The sequence below is a fragment of the Pantherophis guttatus genome, chromosome 6, assembly GCF_059756535.1.
Source record: "Pantherophis guttatus breed Tessera chromosome 6, ASM5975653v1, whole genome shotgun sequence".
Taxonomy (NCBI): Eukaryota; Metazoa; Chordata; class Lepidosauria; order Squamata; family Colubridae; genus Pantherophis; species Pantherophis guttatus.
The window spans coordinates 51,604,800-51,627,071 of NC_142068.1; the positions used below are offsets into that span (position 1 = coordinate 51,604,800).

General features: G+C 36.5%; 1 protein-coding gene across 3 annotated transcripts in view; it reads left to right on the forward strand.

The window, feature by feature from the left end:
* The window catches only part of RBM20 (RNA binding motif protein 20), an 88,797-nt gene extending 68,995 nt beyond the window's left edge, over positions 1 to 19,802 (forward strand). For 2 of the 3 annotated variants that reach the window (XM_034440077.3, XM_087872883.1), the window contains 8 exons: positions 168 to 311; positions 1,118 to 1,249; positions 4,074 to 4,153; positions 5,087 to 5,774; positions 8,379 to 9,015; positions 10,130 to 10,249; positions 11,907 to 12,028; positions 16,924 to 19,802. In XM_034440077.3, coding sequence (XP_034295968.2) covers positions 168 to 311; positions 1,118 to 1,249; positions 4,074 to 4,153; positions 5,087 to 5,774; positions 8,379 to 9,015; positions 10,130 to 10,249; positions 11,907 to 12,028; positions 16,924 to 17,034 — 2,034 coding nt within the window. In that variant the 3' untranslated portion in view covers positions 17,035 to 19,802. The remainder of the gene's footprint in view (positions 1 to 167; positions 312 to 1,117; positions 1,250 to 4,073; positions 4,154 to 5,086; positions 5,775 to 8,378; positions 9,016 to 10,129; positions 10,250 to 11,906; positions 12,029 to 16,923) is intronic. The other variant, XM_034440078.3, reaches the window with a different exon arrangement.
* Positions 19,803 to 22,272: the final 2,470 nt, after the last annotated feature.

The following is a 22,272-nucleotide window of genomic DNA, read 5'->3' on the forward strand; positions in this document are numbered from 1 at the left end:
CAAAAGGGAGATTATATGTATTTATGAACAAGTATTTGAGATTCTAAAAATATCAGCTCTGTACAAACTAAGCGCAGGATAAGAAGTGTGATTTCAAATTTGTATGTTTAGCTGGTGGTTGTTTTACAACTTGTTTCTTTTTCTAAATTTATTTTTAATAATTGCAGGTTCTACAAAGGAAATATGTCCCAGGTCGTGTAGTACACATCTGTAATCTTCCTGAAGGAAGCTGTACAGAGAATGATGTAATCAACCTTGGACTTCCCTTCGGAAAAGTCACTAATTATATTCTCATGAAATCTACCAATCAGGTATTTTTTTTTTAGTTATAGAAATGTAAATACGTCAACCTTTTGTTTAAATTTTGCACATTCTATAAAAAATGGTTAGGAACTCTGATGATTGAACTTGGGGTTGATAGGATTTGGAGTTGTAGAGAAAACAAGGTCTCTTTTTTCTGTTTGGGAAAGTATACCGTGATAATCCTTTTGTGTGTTGTGTTCAATATATCTGAGATCTAATAAGGTTCCTTTTTGGAAATCTCTGTGTGTAATAGAAAGAGAAACAGGGAGAAGCAAGGTAACTAGTAAACACTAACAAAGCTTCAGCCTTTCTATTCCTCCCTCTTTCTTTTCATTCAACTGTTTTCCTGGTTTGCAGAATATTTGTCAACCTACCTACTTACCTTCTACACTGATGATCTATCATGATACCTTCTTTTCCTCTAGAATTAAAGATAGTAGCCTCCTTTAATTTTCTGCAACTAATATTCCAGACTATTCCATTAGTGGTAAAGAATGTGTGTGTGTATACTGTATACATATATATCTATCTATCTCTATCTCTGTCTCTGTCTCTGTCTCTGTCTCTGTCTCTGTCTCTATCTCTATCTCTATCTCTATCTCTATCTCTATCTCTATCTATCTATCTATCTATCTATCTATCTATCTATCTATCTATAATGTGTGTATAAATATGTTGAAATAATTTATATTTAGAAAAAATACATTTTAAAAATATATACTTTATATACTATTGTAGTTTTTGCTATGTACTAAATTTCTTCTATGTACTAAATAACTTAACTAAACTCTAAACATTGTTTGAATTATCACAGGCTTTTTTAGAGATGGCCTATACTGAAGCAGCTCAGGCTATGGTGGAATATTATAAAGAGAAACCTGCAATGATAAATGATGACAAGTTACTCATAAGAATGTCTAAAAGATATAAAGAACTTCAACTAAAGGTGATATTGTTTGTCATGTCATTCTGTTAATCTGGCTGCTCAGAAATGGTCTTCGACTGCACATTTTGGTTTACAGATAAAATTTAAGTATTTATTTTTATTTATTTATTTTATTTTTATTTATTATTGAATTTCTATACCGCCCTACTCCCGAAGGACTCAGGGCGGTGCACAGCCATGAAATAAAACACATAGATATACAAAATTTAAAATCGAATAAAATGAATTAAATAAATTTGGCTGAATTAATACCCATAATTTAAAATACCCATATTTTAAAATCCATTAAAAATTTAGAATTTACACTTAAAAGGGAGAAGATTTAGGCGAGGCCAGCTTGATGAAATAAAAGCGTCTTCAACTCGCGGCGGAAGGTGCGCAGATCCGGAATCCTCCGTATCTCTGGGGGGAGCTCATTCCAGATCGTCGGTGCCCCCACAGAGAAGGCTCTCCCCCTAGGGGCCGACAGCTGACATTGTTTGGCCGACGGCACCTGGAGGAGCCCCTCTCTGTGGGAGCGTACTGGTCGGTGGGAGGCTGTTGATGGTAGTAGGCGGTCCCGTAAGTAACCAGGTCCCAAGCCATGGAGCGCTTTAAAGGTGGTAACCAAAACCTTGAAGCGCACCCGGAAGACCACCGGGAGCCAGTGCAGCTCGCGCAGGAGAGGTGTTACATGGGAGCTCCTTCCTCTTATCTTCTTTTTCTGCAGCCATCTAGTGATTGATATGTACAGAGTATATGCATTGTTCATTGATGGGTTCTATTTCCTGTTTAATTTGTTTAAATATGCCAATGATACAAACAAAATGCATCAAAATGATGCAAATCATGACTTCTTTTACTGTTTCTTTTTGTTTGATCTTTGACTGATTATGTGATTGACCAAGCAATTGCAATTACATATTCCCTACAATTCAGAATGCACATCCTATCAAGTTTCCTTACTAACCTATAAAAGAATTATTTTTAAGTGTTTTTTTTTTTAAATAATTGGAGCCTTTTTTCTTAAAGGACTATTTCTACAGAACAGTTTATTGCAGTGGCCCTGTGGAGTGGGGGATTCACTGTGGAATAGGTTTCTGAAGCCTTCTTCATCTTCTTCCCTCCCTCTCTTTTTCTTCTGGGATCATTCCCATAAAATATTTTATTGTAATTGCTTCTAAAGAAAAGAAGACAATCCAGTCATAGCACATTGTTGAGATAGATTTTTCATGCTTTCTTTTCTTCTCTTCCATATTTCTGTACTAACAGATAAGCAATTCCATACCCAACCTTACATGAAGACAAGGCTATGTTGTGACTTTGTCTCTTCCAAAAGTAATCACAAGTACATTTTGCTATTTTTCCCCTTCAAATACTCCTCCTTGGTAGACTTTGGATATTCAGTGAACCTAATATACTAGGTATTCAGAGCTGAGAAGTTCAGATGAAGTCTTTGACTAAGAACTTTAAGAAAGGATATCAGTATTTTATTTTAATAATGGTGACTCTCTCTTTTAATTAGGAATAAAATTAGGATTCATTCAGCTTCAGAAAAGAAGCTCCCAAACAGAGCCTCAGAAAAAAAGCCTCTGAAGCTGTGTTTGGGGGTTTCTTTTCTGAAGCTGTGTTTGGGGGCTTCTTTTCTGAAGCTTCGTTTCTGATGCTTTTTCGGCCTCTGAATCCTCAGTTTGAGAAGCTGGGTGAGGTTACATTTGGAGTATAAGACGGACCCAGATTTTCACCCTCTTTTTGGGGGGGGAAAGGTGTGTCTTATACTCCGAAAAATATGGTATCAGTTATTTTCATATGTACAGGTAGTCCTTGACTTATGACCTTTCAAAGTAACAGTGGTACTGAACTTGTCCCCGAAGTGCCCTCATGGTGATGGGATCAAAATATGATTGCTTGGCAGCGCACCCACCCTTAGGCCCACAGGGCACTTCAACTCCCCACACACAACTATCTCCCTAAACAATGTGCATTTGACCCCTTGCACTCTGTGGGCCATGCCGCCCTAGCTGACCTTCACCTTCTTCTTGCTCCTACTGCTGACAAAATACGCCCAGCCTGGTCCTTTGCAAGGTGGGTTGTTAGCTGCATGAGGCTTTCTTTCCAGATCACATGTGGCAGTTTCCTTCCCAGACCTGGAGAAGATGACCTCATGTGGCCAGCAGCTGCCTCATGAAGAGTCAGACCAGGCACGTCTCATCAGCAATGGAAGCATAAAGACAGTGAAGGTGAGCTGGGACAGTGGAGTGCAGAGTGGTGAGGGTGATCACGGATGTTAACTAAGGTGGAGTGGCTACAGCTTTGTTTTGTGCCATGCTGCTGGGTCACACTAGAGTTGGGCTTTGTGCTACAGCTCAGGAGCCTTTTGTAGCCCCAGAGTCCTATGCACACTCCCTTTGCCCCACACTGCTGGTTCAGACTGAGGTTGGGCTTTGTGCTGCAAAGGGCTTCATGCTGTATCTTAAGCTTCTTACAGCCCCAGAGCTCTGGTGTGCCAAGAGGCTCCTTTGTGCCCCACTGCTGGGCCAGACTGAGGCTGGGATTTATACTGTGAAGGGCTTTGCCTGCCCCTCATGCAACATTGCACTTCACAACCACCTCTTTTAGCAATGGAAATTTCACTCTCTGCTCTGGTTGTAAATTGAGGACTACCTGTACACATCAACAAGGAATTAACTGAAAAATATAACTGATTTGATTGTTTACAATGAAAACTAGAAAAAATTCATGAAGGATGCAATGGTGAGGATAGGCCATCTGACTAGCCAACTTTTTTTTTAAGAATGTTGAAGTATACATTTGTTTACAGTTGATATATGTTTATTTTGCTTAGAAACCAGGAAAGAATGTGGCAGCAATAATACAAAATATCCATTCTCAAAGAGAAAGAGATATGTTGAGAGAAGCAGACAGGTATTTTTTCATGTTGATATTGTTCAATTTTTGTGATGTATGGAAAAATAATGTGAGTTCAGTAGAGGAGAAATATTACTGGTCCTTCCTAATAATTTGGGAATAAGCTAGAAAGTTTAGAAAAAATATTCATGCAAGATAAACTAGTAGTTCCTTACAGTTTGAAATTTTCTCCTATTTGAATAATAATATGTTATACTGTTTACTTTGTTTTTGTTTTGTTTTTTTTTAAATCACTTTTATTTTGTATGGATTGCTTATATCTACCTAATAAAAGCAGTCCATATTGAATAAAGCAAGAACTCCCTTTCTTGCAAAGAGCCGCTTGGTCATCCCATGTCTTTCCTCCTTCTGAAAAGTGTGGAACAGCTGAGCTATTTTTGCAAATGCTCCAGTAGTGAAGAACTTTGTCAGCCTTTTGCAAAGGGGAAAGATGTCAGTCACCAAGACACGGATAGCAATGGCCAGAAATGGAGAGATGCAGCATAGAGAGGCAGAGATGGGGAAATAGCTGTACTTCAGGACCAGAAGTCTTGGGACCATCCCATCCTTGCCTTAGGAACCAAGATAGATTAAGATAAGAGATCTAAATATCTTTTTCCTGAATAAATATCTAATATCACCACCAGAGCTCTTTAGTTATATAACTTAATTTATATTATTACTTAGTACTAGTATTGAGTTTTGTTTCTGACCATAGTAATATATTAACATTTTACACTTGTTTCTGCTCCTCTGATTAAATATACAGTATATGATGCAAACCACATGGCAAATATTATTATAAGGCAAGCATGATATTCAATATTATTGACAATTTAAAATGCACATGCTACATCTAAAAAGAGTAAACTTAAAATAGCTGTGGACCTTAAGTAGCAGCTGATTTATTTATGATTATATGCAGCATGCCACTTTTTCCCTATGCTATAGATATGGACAGGAAAGGCCTCGATCCCGCAGCCCCATAAACTGCTCACTTTCTCCAAGATCACGGACTCCAAGCTTCACTTCCTGTAGTTCTCCCCGTAGCCCATTAAGCACAAACCGAACAGAGTGGGGAAATGGAAGAGAGCCAAGGGATCAGTTTCCTTATTCTCAGAGAGAGGAAGATAAAGAATTACTGCCATGGAGAGAGAATGTGGAAGAGAAAAGAGATCGGAGTGACATGTGGACTCATGAAAGAAAACATTATTTACGGCACCCGGACTTGGAAGACCATGTTGAATCAACCCGAGGGCACAAAGAAAAATATTTAAGAGGGGGCTCACCTAGTGCAAAAGGGGCTTACCTTTTGCCTGCGTATAAGATGAGAGAAGAAGATTGTTACAGAAAGTCATCTAAGCAAAAGTCCAATAAATATCAAAACCAAACATTGGATTTTGCTTTGAAGGGCAAAAGAAAGGAAGAGACAAGATTGAGAGAACATAAACATTCTCATTGTGAAGACACAACTAAGGAGGAAACAGCAGAACAAAAGTCCATCATGATGCCTGACACTATCAGGCAAAAGCAAAGCAATGAAGAGAAATTAAAAGAAAATGCTAAAAAGGCAGAGGACATGACACCTGGTATAGTTGAAAGAAATAATGTAAAGAAAGGAAAAGAAAATGAAAATGAGGTAATAAGTACTATAAACTATCATGAATGTAAAAATAATTATTTTAATTCATTATTATTAACATTAATTATGAAAGAACTGCAATTGTTTTATAGACAAAACAACCACAAAAATCTTTTGTTTAATTAGACTATACATTTATTTTTGCAAGGTCAGTAAGTACTCAAGTTTGTTTGTTTGTTTGTTTGTTTGTTTGTTTGTTTGTTTGTTTATTTATTTATTTAATTAATTACATTTTTATACAGCCCTTCTCCTGCTGGACTCAGGGTGGTGAACAGCCAAGAATAAAAAACATCCAATACAAAATTTAAAATTATTAAAAGAATTAAACAAATTTTGGCCCAGATTTAAAACATCCCAACTAAAATCCGTTACAATTAAAATATCTAGGGGGGGGGTGTTACACCAGCCCAGCTTGGTGAAATAGAAAAGTTTTGAGGGCACGGCGAAAAGCACGGAGATCTGGTATCCTACGTATCTCTGGGGGCAGGTCGTTCCAGAGGGCAGGTGCTGCCACAGAGAAGGCCTCCCACTGGGGGTCGCCAGCTGACATTACCTGGCTGACGGCACCCTGAGGAGTTCCTCTCTGTGGGAGCGAACTGGCCGGTGGGAGGCTATCGGTGGCAGAAGGCGGTCCCGCAAGTACCCAGGCCCTGTGCCATGGAGCGCTTTAAAGGTGGTAACCAACACCTTGAAGCGCACCCGGAAGACCACCGGGAGCCAATGCAGCTCGCGCAGGAGGGCTGTCACATGGGAACGGCCCATCGCTCCCATAATCCCCTGCACGGCCACATTCTGCACCAGTTGGAGCCTCCGGGTGCTCCTCAAGGGGAATCCCATGTAGAGAGCATTGCAGTAGTCCAGGTGGGAAGTGACGAGAGCCTGAGTGACTGTGCGTAAGGAGTCGCGATCTAGAAAAGGATGCAACTGGCGAATCAGGCAAACCTGATGAAAGCCTCCCTGGCCACAGCCGTCATGTGCTCTTCTAAAGACAGCCGTGCATCCAGGAAGACGCCCAAGTTGCGAGCCCTCTCCGAGGGGGGCAGTAACTTGCCCCCAATAGCCAGCGATGGCACCATCTGGCTACATCGGGATGCCAGAAGCCACAGCCACTCGGTCTTGGAAGGGTTGAGTTGAAGCCTGTTTCTCCCCATCTAAACCCGCACAGCCTCCAGGCACCGGGACATCACTTCAAGGGCATCGTTGGGATGGCCTGGGGTGGAGATGTACAGCTGAGTATCATCAGTGTACTGATGGAACTCCACCCCAGAACCACGAATGATCTCACCAAAAATAGCAAAAATAACAAAAATATTGTAGAATGTTATATCTATATACTACTACATTTTGAATCAAGATAACTCAAATGGGCTGACCTACAGAACGTGTCAAAAATCTAGGACTATGACTCCTATGGAATTGAAATTTGGTTAAATAAAAAGGTTCTCAGTTCAGTTACTGCTTAGCACAAATTGCATAAAAATAAGAGTACAGGTAGTCCTCGATTTACAACCACAAATGAGTCCAAAATTTCTGTTGCTAAGTGGAACATTTGTTAAGTAAGTTTGCCCCATTTTATGACCTTTCTTGCCACAGTTGTTAAGTGAATCACTGTAGCTGTTAAATTAGTCAAACTGTTGTTAAGTAAATCTGGTTTCCCCATTGACTTAGCTTGTCAGAAGGTCATAAAAGGGATTCACGTGATCCCAAGACACTGCAATCATCATAAATATGAACCAGTTGCCAAGCATCCAAATTTTGATAACATGACCATGAGGATGCTACAATAGTCGTAAGTGTGAAAACTGGTCATATCCCTTTTTTCAGTGCCATTGTAACTTTGAATAATCACTAAATGAACTGTTGTAAGTTGAGGACTACTTGTTCTAAATTAGAATTTTTACAAAGGCACAGGAATTGCAGGCAAACAAGACCATCTATAAGAATTTTTTTAGAAGTATTATCTTTTTTCTCAAATAATCTGTTATTTAAGATTAGATCAAATTCTCTCTTAAGCCCTTCTCTTATCACTTAACAAAAGAGAACTTGAGGGAAAAATTATTTCTTTCTCTCACTTTTAAAATATTTCTCAGTTTGTAAATAGACATAAAATGCTCTCTATGTAGCTTGAGACCTTTCCCCAGGATGGAAGGTGCTACCTGAGTAAATACCTTTTTTTGAACTTATATATTGAATACCTTTTCTTCCAAATTTGGTCTACTTTTTACATTAATATCACTTAAATACCTGTAAAGCTTATTTAACACTGTTTACATTTTAAGATGTGTTTTGATGCACTGTATACTCAATATTATTACTTTTGTATTCTATTTATTATATGGTTTGAAATTTAAAAACAAAATGTAAGTACTATCACTACATAAATCCACATGTATTTATCAGTAATAAATAAATATTATTTGTCATGGCATTTGAGTCAGATAGTTGGCTTCGTGTGCCTTCTTGAGGTCCTAAAGGACAGGATATAAATCTAATAAAGAAGTAATAAAGAAGCGATTTGATTTATTATTAAAAACAATTTGTAATAAGCAGTCTACAGGTTTATTTATTATAATCTTCCCAATAAAATTTGCCTTTTCTCAGCAGGACTGGGAGAGTGGAAGTGACATGGAAGCGGAAACTTGGTATCCAACCAATATGGAAGAGCTTGTAACTGTTGATGAGGTAGGAGAGGATGATCTTATTATGGAACCCGATATAACTGAACTTGAAGAAATAATAACTGTAAGTCAGGAAGAAGAAGAATGTTCCATAAGGACTGCCTTAGCTGCTGGATTGGAGGTAAAGAATGAACACAGTTTATTAAGTACAAAGGAAGACAAACCTAATATATTGGAAGCCACCATAAGATCAGAGAAAGAAAATGCAGATGTAAGTGACTCTGAAGGTGATAATACAGTGACTAAAGCAACCCATCTAAACTTTGATACTGAAGATAAACCAGATGAATTGCATGAAAGTAAATCTGAAGAAGATTCGGATCAGCATGATAATGACAGAAAAATAGATGAAAGTTCTAATATTCAGTTAAAGTTGGAGAAGCAGTACATATCTTCAGATCCTCCAAAGGAAGAGCCCTTACAGCAGAGTGATACAGTTGTAGATGATTATAAAGAGATAGAAACTTTGGAAAGCAGGAATAATGAAGATAAAGATATCCTGGCAAAAAACTCTCAAGAAGAAAGAAATTGTGGAAGTGAGGAAAAGCCAAAGACTCAAAGTATGATGTTCCCTTTTCCTTATTTTTATATAAGCAGTATATTTAAGTTTACTATATTTTAGTACAAATGTGTGTTACTCAAGCATTTTAACCTTCTGGCCAATGAGCTAGATTGATGAACTGATTGTCAACATTAAATCATATCAAATATTATCAAGGATATTATGTAAATGTTTAGCAAATACTCTTGAAGAGTTTTCTTGTTATGACCTCTTCTAAGTTCTTACAATTTGACATATTGTCATCTTAAATTACTTAGACTTGTCAGTGTGAACAATTATTCTTCATTAATGACTTGTTGATTTTTTAAAAAAAAGTTATTAGGGATCAGAAAACACACAGCTTGGAAATGAACACGTTGTTCCTACTATCAGTTCCATCTGCCTGCTGTGCTAAATAGCCAGTTTCTGGTGCAGCCCATCAAGAAGGGCGAAGCTTTCTTCTTACAAGTAATCTGGCTGACCTTCTCTGCTCCTGCCTTTTCTCTGCCCTACGTGTTCTTGGATCAGGTGCAGAAGGCAGTTCCTCTTCTTCATCACTGACTGGTTGCAGCTGCATGTTTTCTTCACCTGAAGCCTCAGGGTGCTGCTGCATCTGTGCTTTAGCCAGATCCCTCTCAGACTGCCGCTTGGAAATATTAACTAACTTCTCTCCAAAGTCCAGATGAATCTGGAACTGTTTCATCTTTCTCCAAGCTAACATCTGGAGAGAATACTAAAGAAGCAACAGGGGGAGTCATCACAGTGTCTTTGTTGGGACAATCCTAAAATGTTTCAGTTTTGGCCTCATATTTTAAGGATATTTTTGTTTAAGAAAATAATTTGATAGAAGCTTCTTATAGGAGCTTTTTATTTAATATTCCAGAATATTTTATTTACCATTGTGCTTTACAGTATTTGCAAGATTACAATTTCCAAAATACTGTAATGTAAACAATTCAATAACTTCACCTAAATTCTTAAGAAAAAGTAGATGGAACAATGCATAGTAATTTTGGAGAATATCATATGAAAGAATCCCTGAGTGATCTAGAAAATGTTTTGTAGGTGGTATTGTAGGCTTAGGTGTATGTGAAGAAACTACGTTCATTCAAAATGTTCCTCTGTTTTTATAGCAAATTGTAGGTATACAGAAATAAAAACTCCTGATTTCCCAGAAGCTGAATCAAAAAAGTCGTATTTTTCACCACCGTGGGAACAAGATGATGTATTTACAGAGCTCAACATTCCACTAGGTTTGTCTGATTAGAAGTAATTCACATATAATATTACTTTTTACGGTATCTTTATCTTATAGAACAATGTATCTTGAGTTTATTCAGAGAGGTTTTCTATCTTGAGAATAATATTTAAAACTCCAGATTCAAGAAAATACTGTGAACAGTATCTGTTAAACAGAATCTGAAAAATCACAGATGCCCAGTTGCTTCAATATGTAAAGTCATGTATTCGGTTCTGAACAGAGTTAAGTTTCATTAATCAAGATGAGCATGAACCATTTTTCTTTAATGAAACTGAGAGAAATCAGTTGATTTTTGCTAATTAAATTCAGGGAAACAGTCTGCTTCAGATGAATAAATAAACAAAATATAAACAAATCTTTCTGCTTAGCTGTTAGAATGGATAATGATGATAATGATAGTACTGATATCATATATGGAAATGACGATAATCAAGGAAAGAAAATATGAGTAATTCAACTTTCTGCATATTATATATTTAAATTGAAATGTTAAAAAATTAATTGGAAACACCAATCCTAATAAAGTAAACAGGATTAAATGAGTATGGATGAATGGTACTGACTGGATTTTATTATTAGCTGCAGACAACATATCAGAAGCCCAAGACAAGAGCAAACTTTTAAGGAACCTCAATACAAAAACCAAAAGGAGAGAAAAATATTGAAAGCACTGAATGCTCACTTTAAAATGTTAAGTAACCATGGGTTTGATTGATTATTTAACTGCTGCATTTCCAGCTGTTTCCCGAGGTCAGAGCTACTATAAAAGAGAAAGAATCCCAGAATGAAAGGAAATTGAATTTCTCACTTTTTTCCCTTCCATTCTTTAGAAACAGAGGATAAATTTAGTTTATTTTCAACTGTAAGCCTTCCTTCTAACATTTGGATTTAAAACCCTCTTTTCTCTAAAAGGAAGAAAAAATATACAAGGAATGAAAAAGGCTAATATGCTTTGTCCAGATCTTTTTTTTTAAGAAATGCAGGTCTGGCATGTGGAATCTTCTTGCTCCAATTTTACAAATTGGTCAAATAAAAAACAACAATGAATATTTACATATTTCTATAGTTTTTTATTGATGTAAATGGCTCAAATGTTCTATGTTGAATTTAAAACATGTAATAGTTGCAAGATGAAAATAATTAGATGTTTACTCATTGAAATAATTAGAAGTGGAAACATGAAAAATACTATAAGGCTATCTGTTAAATGGTATTGGCTATACTATACAGGTAGACCTCAATTTATGACCACAATTGAGCCCAAAATTTATGCAGTTGTTAAATGAGTAAAATGGTTATTAAGTGAATCTGGTTTCCTCATTGTCGTTGCTTGTCAAACTTTTGCAAAAGGGGATCACATGACCCTGGGACACAGCAATGGTCATAAATATAAGCCAGTTGCCAAGCATCTGAATTTTGATAATGTGACCACACAGATACTGCAATGTTGTAAGTGTGAAAAAAAGGTCATAAATCCCTTTTTTCATCACCATTGTAATTTTGAATGGTCACTAAATGAACTATTGTAAGTCGAGGACTACCTGTAGTTCATTAGATTCAAATTAACAACAAGCTGAATTCAACATTTTTTTCTCCTATGCAAGTTTTTTTAAATTTATTCCTAATCGTTAAATTCATTTTTTTTATAGGGGTGGAATTTGTTGTTCCCAGAACTGGCTACTACTGCAAACTTTGTGGACTTTTTTACACAAATGAAGATGCAGCAAAAATTCATCATTGTAGAAGTACTGTTCACTATAAAAATCTGCAGGTAACAAATTATTATTTCATTCAGATTATTAAATTATCCAAACTATTCACAGCATATGCAAGATCCTTAACCTGAATATGTACAGTATTGTGGTATATGCATCATCATTATTCTTCATTGCAGTGTTGTGTTTCCCTTCCGAGCTCAATTTTATCATAGTAGTGGTGGATGAGGAAGAATATTGTAGAAAGTGCACTCCACTATAGTAGCATAGAAAACTGCATGATATAGGATATAAATTATATTACTTTAGTAGTATACAATCTTTTTAAGTATGTACAATGTATTGTATTACAATAAGCAGAGCTATGCCTTCAAGTTCCAGTGACCTTCATAATACTATGCTGTTGTTATTTCCCCCCCCTCCCCCAATATCTTGCAAACCAAAGTAACCACTCTGTCGTGCAAAGGAAGAATAGATGTCCTGCCTCTATTTGAGATAGAAGGGGAGGTTTACTTCTGTCATTTCACAACGTGAAACAAAACCGTATCTTCACACTGATTCTTCATCCCATTGATTTCAATGGCTCTAATAGCTACCAGTTTACATGACTGATATGAAGGACATCTACATCCATACAATGAATCTGGACAGACTATCACCAGTGCCTTCATTTATTACTAGAGAGTATCTGTTTCAGTTCAAGATGCTTCTCTTTGATCTTTCAACTCCAGCAAAAGAGTATTAAAATGCAACAGGGTTGTGTGAGTCCACTTCATACTTTCAAGTGAGATAAGTTTTTCATTACTTTGGTAATTACTTTCTGGCAGCTCCTTCAAAAGAAGAAGTAGTTGCTAATGCCAGAGCTATATTAGATCTAGCTTGCTTGCACTTTTGTGTCAACCACAAGAAATCTCACTTAATTTGTTCCCACTTCTTGAGATTTATGGGACTTATGCTGGATTCTCCAGTACTTTTTTCTAGCAGGCAAGATTACCTCACACTCTATCTTGGCATTTTAGCCTACAGCAGCAGTATCTACTTGCATCCTCCAGAGTCTGCTGGGTTATGTGGCTACTTTAAACTTGCAGTAGATCAGATTGAAGTTTTCCCGAGAGAATTAACACCTCTTCACTTCAACCCTCTATTTATAACCTTCCACAAACACATGGCAGTACTATATCCTGATATCCAGTTTCTTCCTCAGATTGTTCCTTTTTCTTCATTTTAATCATGATATTTTTTTCAAGCTTCAACAATATATAAATCATATACTGCTTTTTACCCCAAGAGCTTTGAAGAAATTTGTCCTTCATATACGTGTCCTTGTAAAATAAATAAATACAAAATAAAACAAATTTAGGAAGGTATATAAAATGGTGATTTAAAAATATCAAAACTACTAGGCAATTGTAACCTGTTAGCACATCATTTCAGAGTTATTTCTTTTCCTACTAGTACACCCCCAAAATGCTTTTCCTGACTCTCGCCCTGCTTCCCTCACTTTCTCCCTGACTCATATCCTCATGTACCCTCCTCCACCCTCACAGATCCTCCCTGAGCCTTGTCACACCTCTTGGGCATCCTCCCCAACCTACACTCTCTGGCATCTTCCCTGACCTGTGCCATGCCACTCATGTGCTTCTGTGCATTCTCCTGAACCTTGTTATGCCTCTCTGTACCCACTATCTCCCTCCCTCATCTGGCAGGAGCCACTTATTTGCCTACTGTCCTTGGACTAGCAACTTCCTGTCAGTTTCCCCACTGAGATGTGGGAAGCTGGCAGGGAATGTTGGAAATGACAACACATCACTGAAGCAGACACAACTTTTCCAATTTTCAATCCCACAGAAGTCATGAGTTCCAAATTTTTGATGCAATATTTGTTAGTCCATTTGAGATACGTTGATTAAAAATTGTTGCCTTATGACGCTCTATTTTGCCGAATTGAATGTTATAAACAATCAAATACAAGAGTTTTAGTAGTATATATATGTATCATTATTCAGTGTTGTGTGTTTCTGTTTTGAACGACTTGCCTCCAGAAGTTGTGGGTGCTTCAATATGGAGGTTTTTAAGAAGAGATTGGACAACCATTTGTCTGAAATGGTATAGGGATTCCTGCATGAATAGGGAGTTGACTATAAGACCTTCAAGATCCCTTTCAACTCTGTTATTCTGAACAAATTATGTTTGGGATAAAAGAAGTTGTAAAATTTTAAAAAGTGAAGCTAGCAGAAAGAAGGCAAAAATGTTTTTTGCACTTTCAAATGTACTTTTCCATGGAATATTGAAGCTAATATTATCATTTCCATATGTTATGAGAATGGTGGACATGCCATACTTCTGAGTTAAATCTAAAATGAACTAACTAGAACAGTGTTTCTTAAACTTTGCAAGTCCATCAAGCAATTTGGATCACAAAACTGCTCTTTATAAGGAATACCACCTACATGTCTATTTCAATTCAAACAGTTAGTCAATGAAAGGAACATTGAAATGAAACATGGTTTAATAATACACTTTTCTCCCCTTTTACCCCTCAATTTAAAAACAAGGGAGATGTATAAGAATGTAAACATTGGTGTGTGCCTTCTGGAATAACATAATAAATTTTAGAATCAATTCAACACTGATTCTGTTTCAATATTTGACATCCATTGTAGTGAGTGCTGAAAACCCTCTTTTACAATCCTACAAAGGTATAGGATTCCCAATGCCTTTTCACTTAAAAGCATGTACTCTTTTTAAACAATGATTTTTCCCAGTTATTTCAGTATGTTTGGAGGGGGCCTCAAAAATGTTCTAGTCATTGTTTGGTTAGTGGGGGCCTCAAAAATGTTCTAGGTGCATGTTTGGTTAGTGAAAGCTGAATAGATTCAGAACAACTCACATAATACATTTACACTGTTTGGGGAACATAGGTGTTTTATTTATTTATATTTTATATTTCTTAACCCTCCATCTCTTTCACAGTTTTGTAGAATGTAGGTTAGGAAGCACTAAACTAAACGCTAAAATACTTCAGTTTAATTCTCTAGTTGCACATCTGAAGAATTTTTACACATCATATCATTAGAGCTCAAGAGAAGATTGTCACCTCACCTTGGCCTTTCTTTAGAGCAAGAAGTGAGATGATGTACATACCATGATAAGTCATGCACAAGCTTAACTGAAAAAGGAGATGGGAACAGGTGAAAGGCTTGCCTTTAGGATTCTTGGTGTTCCTTTAGCATAGCCACTAAATCTAAGACCAAAGCAATTTTACATAGCTGGATAAATGTGCACTTGCTTATTAAGATCTGGACATATTAATGGTTTTAGTAAACCTAAGCAACAGATGAATCTGTTTTTAAGAGTGTGAAGTAAGTGGCATTGGTTTGGCAAGGCTTCTTTACAAGAAGGACTAAGAGTATCAGCTTCTTGTATGTGTGTGTGTGTTGTGTATTTATGCATGTCTACTGAATTTAACTTCTAATTAAGTGCACAGCTGTTCCAAAGGCCCTACTTTGCATCAGTAGTATTGCCCTGCCGTTTGGCTCCCACCCAGACCTGGCTTTAAAGAGTCTTCAAAACCTGGCTCTGCTCCCAGGCATTAGGCTAGAGTGAGCGCCAGTCCCTTGGGTGTTATGTGGCTCTGTTTGGAGGCTGACATTTTCCCCAAAACATCTGTAGTTATTTTGTTTGTACTTTGGAATTGTTTTAATATTGTATACTATCAAGAGTCACAGAGGAGTCAGGCAACCAATAACAGACAAACAAATGAATAAGCAAGAAATCCCTAGAATTGAGTAGTTCTTGAATGTTGAAGAGGGATCATACTAAAAAATAAGAGAGATGATACTACATAATGGCCCATATATGGCTGTTGCTTTTCTTTTGATCAGCAATTTTAACTATAAGTGAGTTGGGAATTTTCCAGAAAATCAGATGAAAATGCTTTCTGTTCACTATTGATTTGGGGCTGCTTTTAGCATCAAATGTTACAGTTTGTCCTCAATTTATGACTATAATTGAGACTGCAAAATTTGTCATTAAGTGATACAGTTGTTAAGTGAAGCATCATGTGACTGCACTCAATTTTAACAATCTTTTTTGCCATAATTGCCACTTGCCATCTTTCAGTTGCTTTTCCTATTGACTTTGCTTGTTGAAGGCCAGGGAAAATTTCAAATAGTGATCAAGTGACTGTTGGACACTGCAACTATCACAAGTACAAGCAGTTTGCCAAGGTCTAGATCACAGGTATCAAACTTGCCGTGTCACAATGAAGTCAAATGACATATCACAACATTTTTTGCCCTCGCGGAACTGGGGTAGGAGTGGCCTGTGTGTGATGCATCTGGCCCATGGGCTGCCATTTTGACACCTCTGGTCTAGATCATGCAATCATAGGGACACTGAGATATTGTAAGGGTAAGGACCATTTGTAAGTCACTTTTTTCAGTGCCATTGTAACTTGAAATAATTACTAATGAATAGTTGTAAGTCAAAGGCTACTTGTATAGACATTATTTGTCTTCCCTTCCTATCAGTTTTTTTAAAAATTGCAAATTTATTATTTTGATTATACTATGATTATATTATGATAACTTTTTCATCATTGTAAAACACATTATCAAAATTATATTGCACAAACATTTTTCAGCAATCATGCTAGATAATTGGAAGCATTTTGAATTTTTGCTTTATGTTTGGAAAAAAGTGCTAACTTGTGTTAAACATATCCGCACATGCTCACCTTAACATCATTGGTTAAAGATAAACCAAGCGAGACTGGCAAAGAAGAGAAGCTGAGGTGAGTTGATACATATATAATGCTGCCACTGGGACTAATCATTAGGTTTGTATTTCGATCTTTTGGCATTATTAAATGCTTTTATGGGAATACATAGTGTACTTTTGTCAATTTAATTGTTCATTAATTTAAAAGCAGTTTCTTTGTCCCACATAGAAATACTTATCACAGCTTGCAGAAGAGAATCTGAAGATGAATGAAAAAGAAAACAGCTCAGCCCAAGATGATACAGGGATTGTCCCACACTTCGAGGAGAAAAAGCTATGATTTTTTTTTATCGAATTGGAAACTTGCTGATTTGTTTGCTGTTCTCAATGATGCACCTTTAGTTTGCACTTTGCCAAAGAAAGTAAATCATAATTAACTTTTTCTGGCAGCTACACTAAGAGCACCATTAAAAATATAATCCCTGCAATATAATAAAGCACAAGTGACAATATCTATAAGTAGTAACATCCATATCTCCATAAGGGATACTGTTCTCTTTAAATCAGAATTCTCAGGGATTTTCTCCATGTTACTTGGATTACAACCTCAGTTAGTCCGTGAATGAGGCTTATCTGAAAAAGAAATAATCTGAATGAAAACTTTGCATTAGTAGTTTTGTTCAATGATCATTCTCAGTAATATACTACAGCTTACATTACATTACAGGTGATCCTTGACTTACAACCATTCATTTGTGACTATTCAAAGTCACTGAATGGCACTTAAAAAAGTGACTTATGACTGGTCTTCAAACTTATGACCATCATAGCATTGCATGGTTATGCAACAAAATTCAGGTGCTTGGCAACTGGCATGTGCTTATGACGGTTGCAGCATCCTTGATCACGTGATCACCATTTGTGACTTTTCTAGCCAGCTTTCAAGAAGCAAAGTCAATGGGGGAAGCTAGATTCACTTAACGACCACATGATTCACTTACCTGCAGTGATTCGGTTAACAGCCATGACCAAAAAGGTTGTAAAATCGGACATGAATTACTTGCTTAGCAATGGATATTCTGGTCCAAATTGTAGTTGTAAATCAAGGACTACCAGCACAATTAAGATATTATATTACTGCTGATAATACTGTTTCTTTTGGGCAATGCTGTCCTTATCAGGTATAAGGCAGTTCGTGCTATATATTTTCAAAGACAGTTTTTAATTTGCACTGAATTGGACGGAATTAAAGAAACCCTTCTGTTTTCAATTCGTGAACATATGTAGAACTCTAAATTTTTGTAAGTCTAGCATACTATGACTCATGTTTTCCCTGCTAGTCTTATTTTCTACCCTCTTCCATGTTTCTTAAAGCTAATTTCTTTTAAAGCCATTGTTTGCTAAATCCTAATATATTTGCACAGGAATATAATAGTACTTCTAGATGAGCAGCTGTTCAAAAGCCTATCTATGGTGCTGTAAATGCCATGATGGGACTGGCACATACATAATACACATTTTTTTATTAACTCAGTAACATATTTTAACAAATCAAGCATTCTGATATGAATCAACTAAATATAACAGTTCTCATTAGAACTGCCTTAAAATTTAATGTTCATAAATTTTACATTAATTATATAGCTGCCCAGCACATTACGTGTGTGTGAAAAGTTCATACAGATTTCACTAAATAAAGCACGAATTTATTTGCTTGTGGATATAATAACTGCTGGTATCTGCCATCATAAAAAGTTACTATAAAATATACTAGATAACAGTCCTGAACCATATTGCAAGAGCAAGTATAATTGCTCTAGAGCCTTGTTTAGGTAGTTTAACAATTTAGAGAAAATATTTCTACCATTTGTTACTTCTGAAGTTGTCCAGTTATCCCATGAAATCTTTTTTTTATAATTAAAAAAATCTTTAGTTTCAAGATCTCCCAACCAAAATCTGATTGTATTACCTGCTTCAATATCAGCTTTTTCTTAATTGTAAAGCAGAGGAACCAATATTTTCATTGTTTTTATTTTTAATAAGTCTGTGCCATTAAATAATTCATTAAATATCCAAATCCCTGTCTCAACTTTACAAGAGTTAACATAACAAGAGACATAACATGTTTCAGAATAATAAACTTAAGAACTTTTGAGACCCTAGCCTTTGGCTTGACTTTGTAAAATAAAGGCAAGCATATTCTTAAAGCATATACCACATTTCTTCTATTTCAGTAATATTGGTCAGTTAAAACATTTTATCCCAAGTTTAAGTTTAAAACTGTCTAAGGCAGCTAACAAAAATATTAAAATAGGGAATAATAACAGGGAAAACTAATATATCTTTACTTCTGGTATTACAGAAAAGGCACAGTTGGTTTGTAGGGGGAACATAACTATATTTGTTGTTTTAATGTAGATCTTAGTGAAAATAAGCTCACAAACAGTGAAGAATACGTATTCCAGCAGCAGACGATAGAAAGATGTGGAATTGCTTATGCAACCAAAATGACAATTTTGCTTTGGAATTGGTACACTAAAAACCTGAAATTTTAAAACACTTGCTTTTCCCCCTGCCTTGTTCTTTATGATTGTATTTCTGAGGGGGGCATGCACAGGGTAGCTTGAAGAGAATCCAAAGACTTTATTATAAGTATGTAAAAAGCTTATTTATAAACAATTGCAAAATATTTGAAATATTTTAAAATCTTTAGGTCTTGCAACACCTTACTTGTCTCAACCTATTACTTTTTATGGTTTCATATCACATACCTTTCATTTTAAAACTAAGGAATCTAACTAAGCCCTAAAATTTGACAATTTTTTTACTGACTGCAACACATAAATAGTATTAGGCTTTCAGGGTTTCTATATCAAGTTTGATGTATTGATAGATACTTGAACTGGACCAGATGTTACTATTTATTAATCATATAGTCTTGTTTAATTATTGGCTTGTAAACATTTGAGATGTGTCAGAAGTTTAATCAGGAAGAAGCACACATTTTTATTGTCTATATATCTTGATCTATTGATGCAATTTATTTCAAATTGCATTTGTAAAAATAAATGAACGGTTGTAATAAAGATAATTTTTAATGACTGGTGAGCTTTGGTATCCACAGTAACTTTCCTCTGGGTTCCTGTTCTTGTGCAACCTTTATTCAGCTTTCAATTACTCTGACAAATGCTTGGATTGGCTGTGTCCAGACTGCAGTGTGCAGAAAAGAACTTTGGACTGAAGTTTAACCTTCAACATGAAATCATAATTAAATGCTAGCTTTTGTATATCAACTGGAGTGATGATAGTTGTGATTTATGTAGAAGAGGACTGATGTAGTATAATTTTTTCTCTTGCATTTTAGACTTGGAGGCAAGCGTCAGGATGATTTTATGTTCTGTTTCAACCTTCCTGAATTTACCACCAATTCTAAATAGGGAAAAGCAATTGCTGGCAGAATTTTTTACTTATACCACTGGAGCCATCAGCAAAGGAACCCTAAAAATTATGTGTAGGAGGAAGACCAAACTTTGGTAATATTGTTATTTGTTTTTGCAGAAAGCTCAAATCACACTGTGAAGTTACTTCCAAAGAAATTCATCATTTGAATTCTGTTCTTGTCTCAAAGATTAAATCTTTTTAAAGCATTACTCAAGCCAGTTCCATTTTTCTGTTTTAATTCTAGCATTTTTGTTGTGAGTGGTCTGCCCCCTACTGGATAGTTTATTTATTACTTATCCATTTATTATTAATTTATGAGGACCCAGATTGTTGGGGGCAATATGCTGACTCTAAACGTCTTAGAGAGGGCTGTAAAGCCCTGTGAAGCCCTGTGAAGTGGTATATAAGTCTAAGTACTATTGTTATTGCTATTACAGCAACAGTATTAATTTTTCTTTGAACATGCATAAAAATATCACTAATATATTGTTTTACACAGCCCTGTAATTAAATTACCATTTTAAATTCAATTTATAATAAATGATTACTGGTACATGTTACATATTCAGTAAAGAATTACTGATTTAGAAACTGATGCTCATTATATGCAGGTATGCATTAAAACTGTATACAGTAAAACATTTCATATTATGTATTCTGGGTTTTAGATTTGTGGGAATTGTGTTTCTCTTTTACATCTGTATCTTTTTTAAAGATAAAGAATTTTGAAATTATTGTGCAAATTGTAAGCATTTCAAACTTTTGTATAGTTTTAATTTTTAACACCTAATTTAATTTAATTTAATTTAATTTAATTTAATTTAATTTAATTTAATAATTTAATTTAATTTAATTTAATTTAATTTAATAATTTAATTTAATTTATATGCCGCCCCTCTCCAAAGACTCAGGGCGGCTCACAATACATTTAAAAAATCATTATAAAAACATTAAAAAACTCATTCACACCATTCATGGCCGGATCTCGCCAGATCACAAGAGTGAGAACAACGGCCCCAGACCTTTCGGAAAAGCCAGGTCTTCACCACTTTTCGGAAGGCCAATAGGGTGGGGATGGTCCGGATCTCAGGAGGTAACTGGTTCCAGAGAGCTGGGGCAGTCACAGAGAAGGCCCTCCCCTGCGGGTCCGCCAGCCGACATTAGCTGATGGGACCCGGAGGAGACCAACTCTGTGGGATCTTACTGGTTGCTGGGAGCTATGCAGCAGAAGGCGGTCTTGAAGATAACCTGGCCCTGAGCCATGTAGGGCTTTTTTTACGCTCTCATAGAGAGGGACTCCTCCGGGTGCCGTCAGCCAAACAGTGTCGACTGGCGGCCCCTAGGGGGAGAGCCTTCTCTGTGGGGGCACCTACCATCTGGAATGAGCTCCCCCCGGAGATACGGAGGATCCTGGATCTGCGCTCCTTCCGCCGTGCTGTGAAGACCTTTTTATTCCATCAAGCGGGCTTGGCCTGATCTCTTCCCTTTTTAAATACGTAAATTTTAATCTGTTTTTAAATTATTGGGGTATTTTAATTTGTCTGGGCCAAATAATTTAATTTGATTTTATCGGGTTTTTAAATTTTGTGTATTTATGTATTTTATTGTTGGCTGTTCACTGCCCTGAGTCCTTCGGGAGTAGGGCGGTATACAAATCAAATAAACTAACTAACTAACTAATTTAAAGGTAATAACCAACACCTTGAATTGTGACCGGAGACCAATAGGGAGCCAGTGCAGCTTGCGGAGAATTGGTGTAATGTGGGTGTACCAAGGTGCATCCACGACAGCTTGCGCGGCTGCATTCTGGACCAACTATAGTCTCCGAACACTTTTCAAGGGTAGCCCCATGTAGAGCATGTTGCAATAATCTAACCGTGAGGTGACAAGGGCATGAGTGATTGTGAGGAGAGCCTCCCGATCCAAGTAGGGTTACAATTGGTGCACCAGGCGAACCTGAGCAAAAGTCCCCCTAGCCACAGCAGTCAGATGTTGCTCTAATCTTAGCTGTGAGTCTAGGAGGACACCCAAATTGCGAGGCCATTCTGAGGGGGACAATTTCTCCCCCCCCCAGAACCAAGGATTGGCAATCGACATAGTCTTTAGGAGGCAATACTCACAGCCACTCGGTCTTGTC